Source organism: Polyodon spathula, chromosome 7 (genome assembly GCF_017654505.1).
Source record: "Polyodon spathula isolate WHYD16114869_AA chromosome 7, ASM1765450v1, whole genome shotgun sequence".
Lineage (NCBI taxonomy): Eukaryota > Metazoa > Chordata > Actinopteri > Acipenseriformes > Polyodontidae > Polyodon > Polyodon spathula.
Window position 1 is genome coordinate 20,746,789 of NC_054540.1, and position 18,414 is coordinate 20,765,202.

The window sequence follows — 18,414 nt, forward strand, 5'->3', positions numbered from 1 at the left end:
ATCCTTACCTTGCACCTGCACTCTCCTGAAGTCTTATTGCAGTCGGGATCAAACCCTTTATCAGTGTCACAATTACATGGGCCGCAGACAGAGCTACCCCACCAGCCTCGAGGACAGGGCTGACTGATCCTGACAACAACAACAAAAAAACAGGAGACTCAAGTTTTTATCAATTCTTTATACTCTGTAGTATTGAGACATGCCTAAATATACTGTATTTTCTAAGGGCATGGGTTGATTTTACTCAACAAAAAGCTGTTACAGGTACTCTGAGTCAACATTTTTGGCTTTCAGATCAGGATATAAAGTAAATCTTTTTATGGAATGATTTATAAGTTTTCATAAGATTTATAAGTCCAAAGTGTAAAGACCACTAAGCATTCCTGATATTTTACTGCATACAATTAGGTATATAACGTACCCCCAAAAATGTTTCCTTTTTTATTATTAACAAACAATTTTCCCTGTTTACTTGTAGAGATAACGGATAAATCTCATTGAGGTCAGAGACTCTAAATACTAGTATAACAAAGGTGTCTCCCTTCCCCCTTTTTAAATTACTAAATACATGAAAAAGTGAAAATTAAGTTGTGTGACTGTATAGGTCATTAAAAATGAGTGTTATCTCCTGATAGTATATTTAAGATTATATTTATTTATTTTTTTGGAGAAAAAACAGTGAAATAAACAGGGAAATTCTAGATTTATTCAGCCTCTTTTCAACCACAAAAGTACAACAGGTAAAAATGTCAGAATATCCAGTGACTTTCCCAACAGATCAAAGAGACAAATCAGTCTTACACCTTACCTGCCTGCAAAACAAAATGCTGAAAGAACAAACATGAACCTTTGCTACTGCAGCCTTTGTGAGTAATGCCAAGCTGCCACACCCACTGTGCCTATACAGCAGAGGTGACTGTTTAACCTGAGAGCTTGTTTGGTTTACATAACAAGGCCACCAGGAGTTCTCCAATTTTAATACTGACTTTTGTGTTGGCTTGTGTGTCACCTGATTCCTTCAACATGGGGCTTTACTTCATTAGTATACTACCCGAGAAACTTTTTTTTATAAAAAGTCAGCCCAATAAACTGTACTTCAAATGGTCCACAGATGCTACTTTTTCAAAATGTAAACCACTTAAAGAACGCATTGAGCTGATCTGAACTCTTAAAACACAATGTAAGTGGAATAACACAGAGTAACTATTCTAAAACCTAAATCCTTAATTTATTATACACATCTGTTATTATTAGGCAAAAGACTACATTCAGTTAAGAGGCCTAAAGTGAAGGGATGGAGCCTAGAGGCACATATTACCTGCAGAGCTATGCACTACCAATATACACCAACACTAAATTCAAGGTGCTTCTCATCATATACAATTAAACTCAGAGACTTTGCCAAAGAAATCTAAATTCCATCTGCAAATCAAACACAGGTTTGGAATCTACTGGCCCATAAAAAATGCCACAGTACAAGGATGTCCACCTGCAGCCAATTACCAAATGTCAGGTATTTTAATAAAGTTATATACAAAAGTAATTTATTAAGGCAGGTTGGTTAAACAAAAACGCATAAAAACTATGCTTGTGTTAAAGAAATGTACTAATAGCAATATATATATATATATTTTAACCAAAACAACTGCTTGTTGTTAATATTTGGATTTAAATGGACAGAGTCAACTGACATATTTTTATCTGCAATTAAACCACTGACCAGGGAGTTTTAATAATAATTAAAGACAGATGGTGACACACACACCCCCCCCCTCCCCCCCAAAAAACAGCTTTAGCCTTTTGAAGTTTCTGTAATCTTACTTGTTTTCACAGTATTGCCCGTAGTAATTCGGCCCACATTCGCAGGTGTATCCATGGGAAGAACTGGGTTTACGGACACAGGCTGAGACATGTTTGCATGGGTTCAACAGGCATACATCCACACAGTCTTTACCAAAGTACCCTGGAGGCAAGAGTTTACACATAACATCATTAGGGGGAATCATTTATATTTTTAAAGCCTCAGACATTATCAAAGAAGAATTCTTGGCTGAAAAATGGAAACCCTCAATTAAACTTACTTTAGGTACTTACCACATTGCAGTGCATATTTAATGCAACAGAACCCAACTTGGTGCACTTTTTACTCCTGGTGAAGTTGCATTATCATCTGCTGTTGTTGCATACTGCTTTCTGTAATGCTTTTTAAGCTTTGTGAGTGGTTTGAGGTTTTATTCATATAACCTTAGTCAATAACACACTTGGCCTCACTATCTGTATTCATACATTGAATAAGCTCACATTCTTGGGCACACACTGCTACCTAAATAAAAGTACTTGTGCAACACCCCTTTTGTGAAACAAAGTGCCACATGGTTGAAGAGTCTTTTGTTTACATAAAAACGCATTGGAATGTGACATCTTGAATGAAAAGCCAATATTGGGAGTGGGATAGTGAAATGAATTCAACAGCAAAACACCCGCTGATGAACCGCCTAATAAAATAGATCAATTTTATCCCTATTTTAGTGATGAAATATGCTTCCTTCTTTTTTTACCTTCTCACTGATCTTATTATAATTCCTATATTGTGAATTAAGTTTGTCAACAAAAAAAAAAAAAAAAAACTGTCAGTAAAAAAAAAAAGTTCTTCCCCAAACTAACTTTATCAACAGTGCAGAAATTGGACAAAAGCTGTGAAAGACCTGCCACCATTTAGTTTCATTTCAATGTAAGTTATTTACAGCACATGCAGAAACAGCAAGATTTGAAATGAGATTGTTGTAAAAATGATACCAAGTGCTGTAAAGCAAATTATTTACAGCACTAACAATTCTAACATTTCTGTTTAAAATATTTCCTCAAATATTTCTCACCTTGCTTTGTAACCCAGACCCAGCCACCTCTTATCTATATCTCCGTTCTCCCACTAATTTAACTGAGGAAAATCTTGCCAAAATCTCTTTAAATGAGATCTGACATCTCAATCAGTATCTTCAAAGTCTGAACCTAATCTTGAGCCAATGCAGGTGTACAGTACCTGAGTGTACCAGGTACTGAATTCACACTCAGACAGACTTGCCTAGTCAAATACAAGTAGCCTTAACAGATTCTCATTGAAATACCTGGGTCACAGACACAAGAGTGGATCTTCCAGTCATCACTGCAGTGACTGTGCTCAGGACAGGTGTTTGGGTCACATGGGTCACTAATATCACAGCCATTCTGCACGCGGATTTTCTTCCCCTGGTTCATATTCAGAGTGGCTACATTTGTGGCAGTCTCTCCCAACCTCACACCCTGCAAAACATTCAGTTTTAAAGTGGCAGTGATATGAAAAGGTATGATGTTCATATTGCAACATCCTGTGCATTTGGCTGTACCATAAGACTAAAAAGAAATCCCTGGTGAATGTTAAAGTAATTAAAATGACTACCACAGTAAGAACCTTCCTGAGAGAGAAAGAAACAAAGACACATAAGCAAAACACAAGGGAATAAACGGTTTAAATACTAAACGACTGCCATTTTCTTTATAAATCCAAATTTCAAAGTACCAACTCAAGATCTTCCCAAAAAGTTAACAGATCCATAAAGTAGCAAAAAATAAATATACAGCAATGAAAAGCCAAGCTGTTTCTTACCTGCATGCAGCCAACAAAGCCCTGTTCGATCTTCCCATCATCCCCTAGAAGTCCGCCTAGAAACAGGCTTTCCAGCATCATTCCTGGCAGCTCTTTCTCTATTTCCACACTTCCCTTTAGGAAAGATTTTGACCAACAATTAGGTGTAGCTTACATGGCATAATGTGGTTCAAAGCTGCTTATAGCAATTAGTAATGTACTCCTATTTTTAAAAAGAGACAAATCTATAGTAATATACTATAATGAGAAAAAAAAAGTGAAGGACTTAAGAGATCTTAAACAAAACCACTCTGGTGGATGTATTAAGATGGGCAGTCGCTGCGCAAACATAATGCAAATTGCGGTTTCGTGGTGACAAATCGCAAAGTATACATTTTGTCGTACATATTCAGAGAAAATATGTTAATGAAAAGACCCACAATATACTAATTTAAATATTTATTGGGTCTTCTTAGAGAGATCTCCAGCATTGCGAGAGTCGTGCAACATTGTTCAAATTAATAGCAGTAACTGAGTTGTGGTTTGCTACAGCAGAGAGTGTCCAAAGAATAACGTTTAAACATGCAAGGGAGCAAGAATCAAAAAACATTGTTTTTGTAAAATGCAAACGTCACCTGTACAATGCATAAATGAAAGGCAGTTTAATCCCATCAGATTCTACAGTGGAGCCCCCACCTTCATCCCAAAAGCTTATCATAATCATACAGAAGCCCCTTGCTAAACTGGACATGTTTGTCCAACATAAGGTGGGTTCGGGTTTAAAAACAATACAATAAAATCACACACACATTCATTTATAGTGCTCAATGTATTTTAAATATAAATAATTGCGCTGAAATAACTATAATGTGTTTTGGGTAGGCTACACTTTACATTATGTAAAAATATAAATCTGTACAGTAGGCCTATATAGTATACAGTAAAGCAATAAAATCAAATGAATACTTAGCACGCTTTTTATTTTAGCATGTAGGCTACCGATAAGACAAAATAAATCATGCTGCTGCATTATACACATTGGTGTACAATGAGAATAAAAGCTTATTTAAAACTGAAACTAAATTCTTATTTTTATATCTTGGCCTACTTAGTAGCGTACACAATTAACAAAAAATAGATCATGGTCCTATACAGGTGCTCAGAATGGAGGGGTTAGTGACACATGTGTGCAGTCTATTGCTCCTCACACGCTGGGGAAACCAGCAATGTCATAGAAATTTGTTTTTAAGTGTTGTAAGTATACCCTGGCTTTAGTGAAAATTAGGTACTTGGGTGTTCGCCTCAAAAATGCATTGAACATTTTGTAAAACTAATTGCAAACTTGAGTAAAATGCTTCAGGCCCTAATGTGTCTATTAAGATACATTTTCGACAGTTAGATTTGACACACAAAACATAATTTACTACTTATCTAGTTTTCAGCATTGGATATAATATAGTGGAAATGGACTACAAAAAAAGCAAAGTATATTTCGGTTGATGATCGTTTCAAGATATTTCCCAAAGAAACTGGACATACAAATTGAGGTAATTGTTTTGCATATCTTAATGTGTCTTTGGAGAAAATACGACTGATCGCTACTTAGCTTCAGAAACACACATTAAACAAAAGGCTACTACAGAGGATGCTGAACAAAACATAAAATAAACAGCTTTCAGAAACCAAACTGGAAAGTCAGTGCAGACAAAAAGTATTCCTGTCTGCAAGTTAAATAAGTACTAAAATGATCTAGCACAACCACCTTGCTTCAACCTGCTGCTTACTTTTACGCAGTTGGAATTTTAGACCCGAACAGCCACGTTCTCTGTGTTTTGACTCAGTACTAATAAAATAAATTACTGGATGGGACAAATAGCATGAAAACGAATGTGCTGCATACATTGTCTTTGTTAAAGCATGCCAGATGCCCTTGGGTAATGAGTTTTGGGGCTGTTTCTAATCAATTTCCACATCTGTATAATTGGCAAAGCTTTGCCTTAACGTCCAACCAATTCAGTGGATGCAGAACGTGCAGTCTCATGTATGGGTACGTCAACTGCAGGGGGATGCTGCATGCCTGCCTTTAACAAATGACAGCACTCTGTTTTAGTAAGGAAGCAAAAACCACTATTTTTAGGCTTTATAGTGTTCTGAAATACTGCTTACTTAGGTTTATTTAATTTTTAAACAGGTCAGCGAAATGTCCGCAAAGTCCTAAGTTTAATCCGCAACCTACCCGTGAAAAATATGTAAATTTACCATGACTTAAGTAGACCCCTAGTGATAATCTATGACCAGAAGCAAGGCTGTTTTTTTCAGTTTGAAAGAGTTGCAACACTAAAAACTAAACACGCAAAAAAAAAAAAAAAAAACTATGAACAATGGATTACAATTTATGAGCAATAAAAATATCTTCAGCTGGTTGTTTTGATGAACACTGTTTGTTGTCATAAAGAAGTTGCCATTTTATCTTGGAAGAGATGAAATTCCTACTTAGCATCCTATTGTACTTTATTACAAAACCTATGACATTTATCAAAAGTACTGAACCTGAATAATTGGATTTAAAATAAAGAACACCTGTAATTGTACATTTTTAGCATTTTTTTTAGTTTAGCACTTTCATTTTAGATTAATTTCTAAATTATCAACAGACTATCTTAATGAATTGATTATTAATGAATTAATAGACTATAGAATAGTATGCAAACAGAGGAAAACAACTTCATTGTGACTTGAAGAAATATAAATAATAGCTGTAAATACAAGTTGTCTCTGTTGCAGTTTTATAGGGCTGAAAAAGGCCTTAATGAGGTTCCTAGGCAATTCGTAGTTTTCATTATGGGCTTTCTCCTTAGCAATGTAAAAAGTGATCACGAAGAGTTAAGTCTACCACATCAGTATTACTTAAAAGTGCTGGTACAAGATGGAGACTGGGTTAAACATTTCTATCAAACACAGAAGGTACCCATTAAAAAGCAGATTTACTGCTTAACAAGATTATCAATTGAGGTTTTCAACACGCAGAAAACTCTTACCTGGTACATCCCATAATCCAGAGACATCAAAGCAAGTAATTTCATGTCCTTGCCATCCTTAACGTTTTTCAATTCAATCAGTAGATGGTGCCAATCCCCATCATTTACTCTTATTTGGGTAAATTTGAAATTTGCCATTTGCGTGAACCCACGGTGCAATAGAAACTGCACGTTGCTGTTACTTATCTGAAAATAAGAAATTTAAGAAAGATAGTTATACATACCATGAGAGTTTTTGCTCTTTCTGTCACCTTATTCTTGTTTGGTCCACTGACAAAAACGTGATCACTGTTAATAATCATAAGCAAATATCACGTCTGTAAACATCTTACCAGTTCTTAAGCACTCAGCTCTAGGTTAATTTCTCCAGATTAGAATTCATTATCTAAGCTTTTATTTAAAAGAGCAGTCAAGTTATTGAAACCTTGTTTTAATGATTTGTACATAATCCTGAATTACTATGCAAACTCAACTTGTGTTACTCACTATAAACTGACTAGGCAGCACTGAAAGTTTTCTTTGGATGAACAAAATGAAGTCAATGTGGCTGCTATGGAAATGAAATCCTCACCAGGATGGTAATCTTGGAAGACGATCCAGCATTGGCCTGCATTAACATCCCATTGCTTTTTCTCGTTCTAAACATCAGGCCAATGTACCAAGGAACAGAGATGGTAATATCTGGCATACTCCAGGATACCATACCGTGGCCTTCAAAGTGCTGGGGAGAGGGCATTCCTAGAGAAAGAAAGGGTGGCTCATATTAATGAGTTGCTATGTCCCATAGCAAACATTACATTTCAACTAAATGCTAATTCAGATTACATTTTATTAAATTATTCTGATGAAAAAGGTAAGACAATCCTAAATTCATACAACTATTTTTCTTGTTGTTGTTTAAAATTTTGACAGACTCTATTATTAAAACAAAACTGATATGCAAATCAGCCAATATGGAATCTTTTTTATTTTGTCTTTGTCTGGCAGCGACCACCCAACTTTCAAATGAGGCTCATTTATCAATGTCTTTCTGGATTTACTGCAAAAAGGAAAGCTGTTTATTTTGTGAACAGGGGACGCATTTAAAAAAAAAAAACTCAAGAGATGCTTCAGGGCAGATAAACTGAAGTTACCTGTCCAAACACTTTAAAATAGCAGTGGCTTTGCGTGGATTTGCCGATATTCTCAACAATACATTTACAGCCTTTCCGCAGGCTCCCGCTCAAACTGTTTTGAAAAGCACATTGTTCTACCAATTCAAACCACCTTTATGTTAACATCTAATTAATTTGACATTAACACTACAGGATCAATATTGTAACAATTGGTTTCATACAATTTAACATGTGCCAATAAAATACATTACATAGAAAGCATTCCTGTAATCCATTTTCACAGCAGTTGTAATACATTTTAAAAAGCTATAAAAAAAAAAAAGTTCAGGTAAATCAACACAATATAAAATGCCACAGAGATGGATGTATGGACTTTCACAATTCTTACGCAACTTTAAAACCGCAACTGCAATCTGACAGCCTCTACTTCTCCACAATGTGATTCACCAGCCACAGCTTGAGAAACCACAGCCCTGTTTCCTGCCACAGCCTTCCACGGCCAAGCACAACCCAGTGGACAGGACTAAAAAACCTGGTTACTGCTGTCAAGCAGGAAAAACAGTTGCTATTTACTTTTATTTTTCTATGGTTTTTGTCGACACAGCTGTTGTACAGTTTAAAAGTACGCAATTTTAATTACATTTAGCAAAAATATACATCTGTAAAATGGTACTACTTATTACACTGGACGGCCCACAGGGGCGTGTTTTGTATAAATAATAAACTCCTGTTCTTTGGCAGTTAAGCTTTCTTGTATTTTGTATAGTTAATGTACCTATATTCACAGCTACACAAAGCATTTCGAATTGTGTTTACTATGTTTATAAGAACAGATTTCCATTGTCCCTTGGAGTCCATTATAAGTGGAGTGCATCTGTATACTGTTCTTCTTATGCAGTACATTTTTGTTATGCTGTGGGATCTTTAGCAACACAAACAATTTTTACTTTAAACCTTTTAGAGCCTTCACTTAGTAATAATTCCCTAGTAATTGAGGACAAAACTGCATGGATTATCACAGTGATCTGACACACATTTGCATGACACGGTTCTCTTGAAAGAATTTTTGACACGGTTCACCTGAAAGCATTTTTTACAAAGCAGAACTTTACAGTGTTCTTAACAGTAGAGACCAGAACCATTCACTGAAAACACTGGCGCAATACATTTCCTACAGATTGTGATTTTTGTAAATACTTGTATAAATGATGTGGTTTAGGTATTGACAGAAAACAGGTACACACATTCCAAAGAACAAAAGCCTTTAAACTCATTATATCCCGAAAACTCATTTTATCCTGTCTAAGAGCAAGATCGAACAGGCCTCTTTACATGTTTTTTGCACAGTTCTGGAGATGACTGCCTTTAGAGTGTGGTATACTTATAATTCCTAAAAATAAGCTGGTAATACACTTTAGATGAGTTTAATTTTGTTACATTATTACACACACAGAAATGTATAAAGACTTCATACTACTGTAGGTCTTTTGCATGAGTAAAGACACAGACCACGTTTTGAAAAGTCCACCTCTATAGAGCTAAGGCTTATTTATCTCCTTCAGACAACAGAGCAAGCACTGCTTTCGTAAAATAAACTTTATGAGGGGTTACTATGCATTTTTACCGAAGTCATTCAAAATATTTATTATACCATTAGTTCAATAAATGATTCAACATAATAACAGCATTCTATGGTATTATGCACCCATTACACACACACACACACACACACACACACACACACACACACACACTCATTCACCACACCAGCTCAATCCAGCTCCTCCTGTACATTCCCAGAACAAAAAGAACCTCTCCTCCATAACTGGTTGAAATAATCTTTCTTCAGCTATGCTGGGTGTTTTTTTTCCTAAGGCAGGTGTAGGTGATTTACATAACCCAGGCTGGCAGCTTCCCTCTCCTTACTCAGGGCTACTAACCTTGCTCACAGTTTTTCCCTCCATAGCTCAGGGGGCACTCGCAGCTGTAGGTGTTCCACTTATTCACACAGGTGCCTCCGTTCTGACACATAATCCTGTTGCAAAAGTTGTTTTTCGTTGTGCAACCTTCATACCAACGTAAAGGAAAATTAAGTGTTACATATCTGGTTATTGTCTTATACATATACATACATGTCAAGCTTTTCCATTTGCTTCATTAGAAACATGCAAACTAAGCAAAATGAAGTGAAATGCAGGATTTGTTTATCTTTATAAAAGAAGAAATTGTATTTGAATACCAGAAACACAAATGGGCAATCTTTATACCTGCTGTAGTGCCATTGTTGGCTATATAGCTGGCCATGTCAATAGCCTTGCTGTCAATGGTCAGGTTCCTCATGCAACCCACAAATTCTCGGTTCCGCACAGGAAAATCTTCCGGGAGGTTTGGAACACCCCCGAGTAGCAAAGGACCAGTCAGATCCAAGGACCTGCAAGTAAGTAGAAGTGTTGACTTCCTTTCCAATAAACACACATTCCACTGCACAAATTTAAAAAAGACTATCTTTTACCATATTATATACACCTACCATTTCCAGCGGACATGAATAGTTTTAGTTACCAAACTATCTATCTATCTATCTATCTATCTATCTATATCTATATATCTATATATATATATATATATATATATATATATATATATATATATATATATATATATATATATATATATATAAACCTATTTTTTAATTTATATAACTAACACTTACATGACATAATAATGGAGTCAAAGGAGTTATCTTTGCTGTTAAGAAACCCTAAAGCCCTTGTTACACGAGTCAATTTCCTAGCAACTTTTATCGCCTGCGACAAAATCCCGTGAGGATTGCCCCGTGTAACAGCCCTGACAACGTAGTGTCAACGTAGTGTCAACGTTTGGCAACGCGATTGCTTAAGTGGACAGCAATCCTACCAGAGGCAACAGGTTCCAGGCAATATCCAATCAGAGCACTGGTGTGTGTCACGTGATTCTGTTTGCCACAGTGAAAACAATAGTTGAAATGGACATGAAGGCCGCAATTACCAAGACTCGGGACAAAGAAATACTTATCATAGAGTTTTATGAAGGTTGGTCAATTGTGTTCAAGCTCTATGTGGAAGTGTTTCTCCTTAACATAAAATTTCACGTTTAAAAAAAAGTGCATTTATTGTTTATTAATTCGAATAAATAATTACATATTTTGAACTAGCTCCAACACCGTACTTCCTGTCCCTTTTTTTTGGAGAAGAAAAAATTCTGAATCAAACTAAGCTCTATGATTAAATACTTAGTGAAAGTTAACAGTTCATAAATTCAGTGTGTCTGTATGTGTGCGTGTGTGTGTAATACTAACTGTCAGCATTCGCTGTGGTGCATACATTGAACAGTTTCCTCTTTTTAATTGGAATTATTATTCCACTTGTTGTTTAATTGTTGCACGGTTGCACTTAATTTAATGTACATGTCTCTTGTCAGCCCCACACCCTCTCTGTGTGATCCTCGTGTGTATTTCTCGCCCCCAGTGTGTTACGCTTGCTGTCTCTTACCCTTTCCTTTGTTTGCGTCTTTATTCTCTGCTTAGTTCAGCGCTTATAAATGCTACTGTTATAGTCACCGCTGCAGAGCAAACAAAAAAGCAACACATTGAAATTTCATTTGTTTGTCTTGTGCTTCTTTGCTGAACCTGTGTGCACCAACGCCGCAATATGCTTTTATTAAAGACAGTTATTTTATTTATTTATTTATTTATTTATTTATTTTCCATGACAAACTCCTAGCCCTACTTACTCCCCTTTTTTGTTTAATGGATGCCATTGCAAACTGTTAATTTACTGTTAATTCCAGAACCATGTGACGTATTTCTTAAATATGATTGGATATTGCTTGGATTAAAGGCAATTTGCACTGAATGTGAGTTGCCTGTTTGTTGTCCTGTATGGTGTAACAGGTCAAATCCCTGGCGGTGACGTCACAGGCAACATGTTGCTACAATTTATGTTGCCAGCACTTTGACTCGTGTAACAAGACCTTAAGAGCACCATAAAAGCATATGCTGGCATTTTTATTTTCAATTGTAGGTTTTCAAACTCAAGTACTCTGGAGTATGATGTCTCAGATTGATTATGTTTAGATAAGCAAGTCTGAAACGACTAAGTCTTTAAGTAAATCTAAAATCAGTGCACTGTGGGCCAAGCTGTCCTCAGACAGGGCAAAATCATATATAATTATTTTATTACAGGCTATTTGTTGTTTGCCATATTGGAGCTGGAGGCACTACAGGGCCTGCATTTTTCAAGCAGATCTGTCCTGTACCCTCACAGCAAGATAAAAAAGGCCTTACTTTTTTGGACCAGTTTGAGTTCCTTGGGCAGCACATGAATAGTTCCCAATCTGGTTGCCGAAGCGCACAGCCACTGCAGTGTCACAGTCGTCCACTGTAACTACGGCAACCTTCTCTCCAGAGGGCCCGTGAGGGATACCTAATCTTCCAATATTAGGCTGGAACAGAAAACAGATTAATTTAATTGACATGCATATAAATCCAGTAACGCTGCCCTGAACTAAAAATCACACAAGACACCCTTAAACATTGAGACTGATGTTACAAAGAGTTAGATAGCAAATATAATTGAGAATTTCAACAATTCTAAAGAAAGAGTCTGAACTGAAAAATACTGGAAACTTTTCCAAGTTAGTTCTTTTCTGTGAAGAGGTTCTAGTGACCGCAATACAAAATCACTGCAGGAATTGTAGACGACTATGTCGTTCTGATGCATCCTTTATCAAAATAAATGATTCATTCTATAAGTACCAGAGATAAATTTGAAAACTTCTACTGGAGTAAGTTAATACTTGATTGAAATATGCACAAAAATTGACATGGATTTTCCTAGTTTATTTTAACATTACAATATAGAACAGCATGATTCTGTAGAATGCAATTAACGTTGTTTATGTTTCTTTTATTAAACTGGTACAGTACACAGAAGTATACACTAAACCAGCAATTCATCTATTGAAGAGATCTATCTTGTATTCCTAAGAACAATGCTGCTTTGTTTCCAGCAGACAAAACAAATCTACTTATGGCCAGTGACATAATGAGCTGATGCTGCAGCTTTAAAGCCATGCAGTGTTAGTACTTTCTAATCAACAGAAAGCCACCCAGACACATGCAATCAGATACTATGGACATTTCTAGATGCTTCATAATTTCCATTGTATTACAATAACAGTTTTTGTTATGATCCATCAGCCTATTCCACACAAACATTTCCACCCAGAAAGCATATTTTCCATAAAGCACAGAACACCCCCCCCCCCCCCCCCCCCCCCCCCAAAAAAAAAGTCAGTAAAACTTTGCTTTCTGGAAACAAAAGAAAAATTGTAATTGTGTTTTTTTTATCCCTTTGCCCCTGAGAGACTGCTGCAGTTAAAAGAGGTCACAGTTGTCTGTAGTTGTTCATCAGCAACAAGCACCATCAGAATACATCTTTGACAGGCTGCTTTGCAGAGCCCTGAGAAATTAGAACTTTTCGATTTTAGAGGTTGTCAAAAGTCATTTCTATAGGTCACTGGTTGGTAAGGTCCCTTATAAAAGTTTACTGTGGTAAATGTGTACATGTACATGGCACCAATGTCATGCTTTGTCCAGTTTATACAGTACTTTTCATTTACTATGCTTTATCATGGTTAACCCTTAATTTTATAACATATATCACCTTACTTATCTATGGTTTCCCATAGTTACCCATGTTTACCATGATTTCACTATAACAACGTAATACTTTTGTCTGCCTGTCAGTTTTGACATAAGGTTGTCGAAAGTCAATAAACAAACAAACATACAGTTACAACTGTCTGTATCTAGAATGCTAAAGAACACTTTCAGACCTGGGTGACTTAAAGCAATTTATGTCTGGCATATAAACAGCATATAAAGTGATGAGTGGTAATTACAGATACATACAATTCAAAGATTTTGGAGTTGTGTCAGTAAAGACAGGGTGGAACCTAAACATCCGCACAAGCACTGCCTGAAGCCAGAACTCTGCCTGTACCATCTACACCCATTAGCATAATAAACCTCAACTTTGACCGACTTCACTGGGCTGCAGTGTACAATGCCATTAAGTGACAGTCATGGCCTAGGCGCTCAACAGATGTCCTTTTCCTAGTCCAACCAACTGTGGTTACATGTTAACTATTGTAACTGAATCCCAATTAGTTTACCATTAGCACAGATACAAGCATCTATGGCATTGATCGCTCTATAGTTTAAGGCTTTCAAGTTTTTTAGACTTTTACAGAATGCAAGCCGATATAGGCTGAGATCTAATTAAAAACCATGGCGTTCGATCAAGGGATGTATAAAAAACAGAAAACATTACATTACACAATTTGACTGCTTTTGGCACTGGGTCTTTTCCATGAGCCCCACCCTTCGGTGGCTGGTGTTTGTAATGTGCTTCACACAATCAAACAGCCAAGCTGCAGCTGCGTTCACAATAAAAAAAAAGAGGCGTTCTGCAGATCACAGGATAGCGCTGACAGATAATCACGGGCTGCAGCCAATACACAGTGCCTATTAAAAGTTCCACATTGTTTCAAATTTAAACTAAGCATTATTAGAAAACAAACAGCTTGACATGCACCACACTATATTAGTAGATATTATATACATGTCAATGTAATATTTAATTGTTATTTAATTATTTTCTGTTAGGCCATGTTGACAGTATGTTCACTACACTCAATAGTTCATGATTTTTTAATCTGGAAGCTACTTATACTGTATTACTTAAAACTTTAGGTCCATTAAACAGTATGTCTTGTAAGTCTGCTACAGAATGCAATTCTTTATATGTACCTGTATCTAAAATAAAGCTGAACCTTAACTAAGAGGAAGATGATACTATTCGATGTTTTTGTTTCTTTTATATGTAAACTTTCAATCAGGATATTAATTTTTTTTTTTAATTTAATTTGTGGGCCATAGTGTGAGGTTCTCCGTTATGTCGTGGAACTTTCACAACCCTCTTCCTCAGCTCAGACATGCTTAGATCTTATTAGGCAGTCAGCTAAGCCCCACTGAGTCTTTTATTAAGCTGTTGGCCCCTGACCAACATTTCAGTAAAAATAACTGGATTTTCCAACAATACTTCACTACTGGAGAGGACAGAGCTCATTAACTGCCTGACATGAATATGATTTTCTATGGTAAAGCAGAGGCCAAAATCTTCTGTTCAGCCATATTCTTTTGGAAATCTTACACCCAGAGTAGTATGGACTTGACTTCATTTTATAATTCTACAATTTTGGATAATGTAAAAAAAAAAAAGAAGAAAAAAAAGCCAACAGGATCAGATAACATCTCCAATTGTCCATTATACATTATTATACTATTAATAAAGGAATTACAAGGGTAAATAGCAAGCACAGATTAGCATTTCTTATCACCATTTGCAATGATGACACAAAGTATTCTATGATGCTGAAAGATCGCTCTAGGCACTTGTGTTGAAGCAAGTAGATTTTATATTTAATAGAAAACAGAAGATTAGCTAAATATCTTTGTTTCTGTTTCTGGAGTTCCAGTTCTGTTTATACACAACAGGACAACGGCACACTTTTGCATGGTGTAAAAGGACAACTACTTCGAGCCTACAGAATCTGATTAAAAAGCAGGCCAACACTGATTGTGTGTTTACTGGAAGGCTGAATATTTAAAAAAAGCATGTTTTGCAATTAAGGATACCTGGAGGTGAGGCCACCCCTTGCTGAAACGTAACAGGAATGGAGTAGATTAAACACCATAGATTTTGCATTGTATAGTTAAAGCCTTTTAGTTTTGCATTCTGATGCTGCCATACATTGTGCATTAAAACACAGGTATTCCATCTGAGGAGCTGCTGTGCGTAAAGCCAGAATTGATGGCACTACGGTTTTACAGTACTTGACATGTAAACACATATTAAAATCTGTTATTCTTAGGCTAGCATTAGATTTAACTCTGATCCTGTGGAATCACAAAGTTTCAACCTGGCTTCATTTTTCGCCCCCTGGGGAGTTAATCTAGCTCTGGCTTTCACCAGTCTTTGTAGGCCTGTTTCAGCGTTGTTATGGAGCATCTGTCTCCTGAAACTTTAGAACATAATTATATTAACTGCATGAAAACAGTAATCTCCCAATGTCATTTATACCATTTTATGCAGAGGTGATGCTTGACAAAGAACACTTCTTCTCTGACCAAACAGACATCAAATTATTTATTCACATTCCTTTGAGAATCTTGAAACTTTCTAAGTATTTAATCATAACCATTTTTTTTTTACAATTGTAGAAGCAAAAGTATATTGTTAACTTGGCTGTTCAGAACTCTAGAAATCCTGGTTTACTTTGGCTCAAGTAATGGAGTCATTTATGCTACCCCCAGAGGAATAAAAAAAAAAAGACTTTACCAAAGACTTTACAAAATAAATATTCTCAATTGTATCTCTATTGATACAGTAGCATGTGACTTAACCAGTGAAGCATATTTCTTTGAGTTCACAAACAATGGACATACACCAATCTGAGGTTTAACATGGAAATGTAAGTCAAGTTTAAATGCTGCCCCCCAGCCAAAACTTTGTTCAAACACATTCAACCTGCACTGGGAAGTAGACAAAGGGCATGTACCCTAGCTTGTCCAGCTGTCTTTCCAGAACAATTTTCAAAACAAGCTCCTTCTAATCAACAGCCTGTTACCCATGGGACACACCAATCCAAACTTACACTTCAGACACTGGCTATCACATTACAGGGATAAGCTGCAGCCATACATGCTTCCATAGCTAGATAAAAGGAAATATATATTGCCACTTAATTTGCCATTTAACATTATCGCCAGAAATATCTGGTGCATAGTTAAAAAGAAATTTTGCTGAATTGTGAAAATTCCTCCTCCTAAAACACCTGGATTTGTAAGGTGCTCTATATCAACATTGTTCTGCCGTGCTATTGTACCTGTTTAGATCACAAATTGTTAACTACAAGCACTAAACTACTAATTCTAAAAAGAAAACCAGTTAAGGCAATTATGCCAGTGTTTGTCACAGGCACAGTGGCTCCTTAAACAGATCACTTAGCAGCCCGGCAGCCTTTCTTCGTGTACTTGCAGGACTCCCTGCTAGTTTCATGTACACCTGATGACCGCTTGCTCAAATAGGGGGTTTGTTTCTATTGCAAATGGTGTTGCAATTACTCCTTTGAGTCCAAACAGAAGTCATGGCAACTCTTCAGTCTTGATGCAGATGCACTGAAATATTTATGTTGAAACTTGTTCGTTTAGAACTTTTTTTGTGTTGTTTTATTGCAAACTTGGAATGTTGGAGTTTTCTCCCCCCAGAAATGATATCCCCAAGATAGAACAAATTCCATATATTATAATAATAAACCATCCTATATTTGACTGGATATAGGTTACATCTGTGCCTCTAAAATCCAATTATGTTTTTGGATTCTCACACTTACTCCTAATCGCCCTCAAAATCGGATGTCAGCAAGTGGTAGGGTTGTGCAAATCACCGCCATCAGTTACAGCATGGTGCTGCTGCGGATTGAACCTTTTGTACAGTGGCTAAAATACTGGGAACATGAAAGCTGCCTGTTCACTACCATGCTCTGCCTATTACACATACATGTATGTAAGACATATTTTAAACATGGGATAAATAGACATCATTGTAGAGCATCTTGATTTTTTAATTTTGCTCTAAATGTTTTGTCAATGTCATAAGCGTTAGTTGTGACACACTCAAATGAGAATTGTATATTCTTGCCTAGACAGAGTAAATAAAGTACAAAACTGAGGTAAAGGTAAACAATAAAAAGTAAACTTGGTATGAAAAGCATTTTCACGCTCTGGTTTGATCTATTTTAATCCAGTTCATTTCTTTGCTTTATGTTATTATACTTGTTAGGATGCACTGTAAACCCTAATAAGTTTACTAAAAAAAAAAAGCAAACTCATTGCTTTAATATAATTAAGTTTTGCTACTCATTTATTTTTTGTTACAACTTTCTCTGAAGCGGGCTATACTCATAACACGTACATTCATGCAACTTAATCCATTTTACTTTAATAGTCAAGTTAGTTTGAACATTTTTATTTCATTTAAGCAATAAAAAGTTATCTGAGGTAACAGAATGTGCAATCAACAAGCTATTAGCTGCCAGTGCAGCACTTCTGCTTATACGCTTATGGCAGCATTTACAAGTGCTGGAACCAGGCAGATGCAGAGAGATAGACAGAGAGAGAAGGGAGGGAGGTCACATCCGCAGACTGACCATCGAATGGGTCATTTAAGATAATCAGGAGACTCACGGGAGGCATACCCGTTTGACGAAGCTACACAAAATAAATGGCTTTGTTTATAAGAGGGATTATATAAACTGACGACTATATACACAGGGTGGTAGCACAATATTGGGCGCTTACTGTACATCAGTGTTTAAATGCCTGCAATAAAGTCACAGTTTAGTGGTTTAAAATGTATGTCATCCTATTAGTGTTCGGCCCTTTCTGCAGTACTTGAGCTGCTAGACCCTTTATCAGTGCAACTGTCTAGAAAGTGTAAGTGGCGGTGTGATCAACATCACTGGAGGAATACAG

General features: G+C 36.3%; 1 protein-coding gene across 3 annotated transcripts in view; it reads right to left on the minus strand.

The window, feature by feature from the left end:
* Window positions 1–18,414, minus strand: part of celsr1a (cadherin EGF LAG seven-pass G-type receptor 1a) — a 101,400-nt gene that overhangs the window by 19,171 nt on the left and 63,815 nt on the right. For all 3 annotated transcript variants that reach the window (XM_041254887.1, XM_041254886.1, XM_041254885.1), the window contains 9 exons: window positions 12,100–12,257; window positions 10,043–10,206; window positions 9,716–9,841; window positions 7,232–7,398; window positions 6,661–6,846; window positions 3,644–3,757; window positions 3,126–3,300; window positions 1,822–1,963; window positions 9–129 (listed from right to left, as the gene is read on the minus strand). In XM_041254887.1, the coding sequence (XP_041110821.1) occupies window positions 9–129; window positions 1,822–1,963; window positions 3,126–3,300; window positions 3,644–3,757; window positions 6,661–6,846; window positions 7,232–7,398; window positions 9,716–9,841; window positions 10,043–10,206; window positions 12,100–12,257 (1,353 nt within the window). The remainder of the gene's footprint in view (window positions 1–8; window positions 130–1,821; window positions 1,964–3,125; window positions 3,301–3,643; window positions 3,758–6,660; window positions 6,847–7,231; window positions 7,399–9,715; window positions 9,842–10,042; window positions 10,207–12,099; window positions 12,258–18,414) is intronic.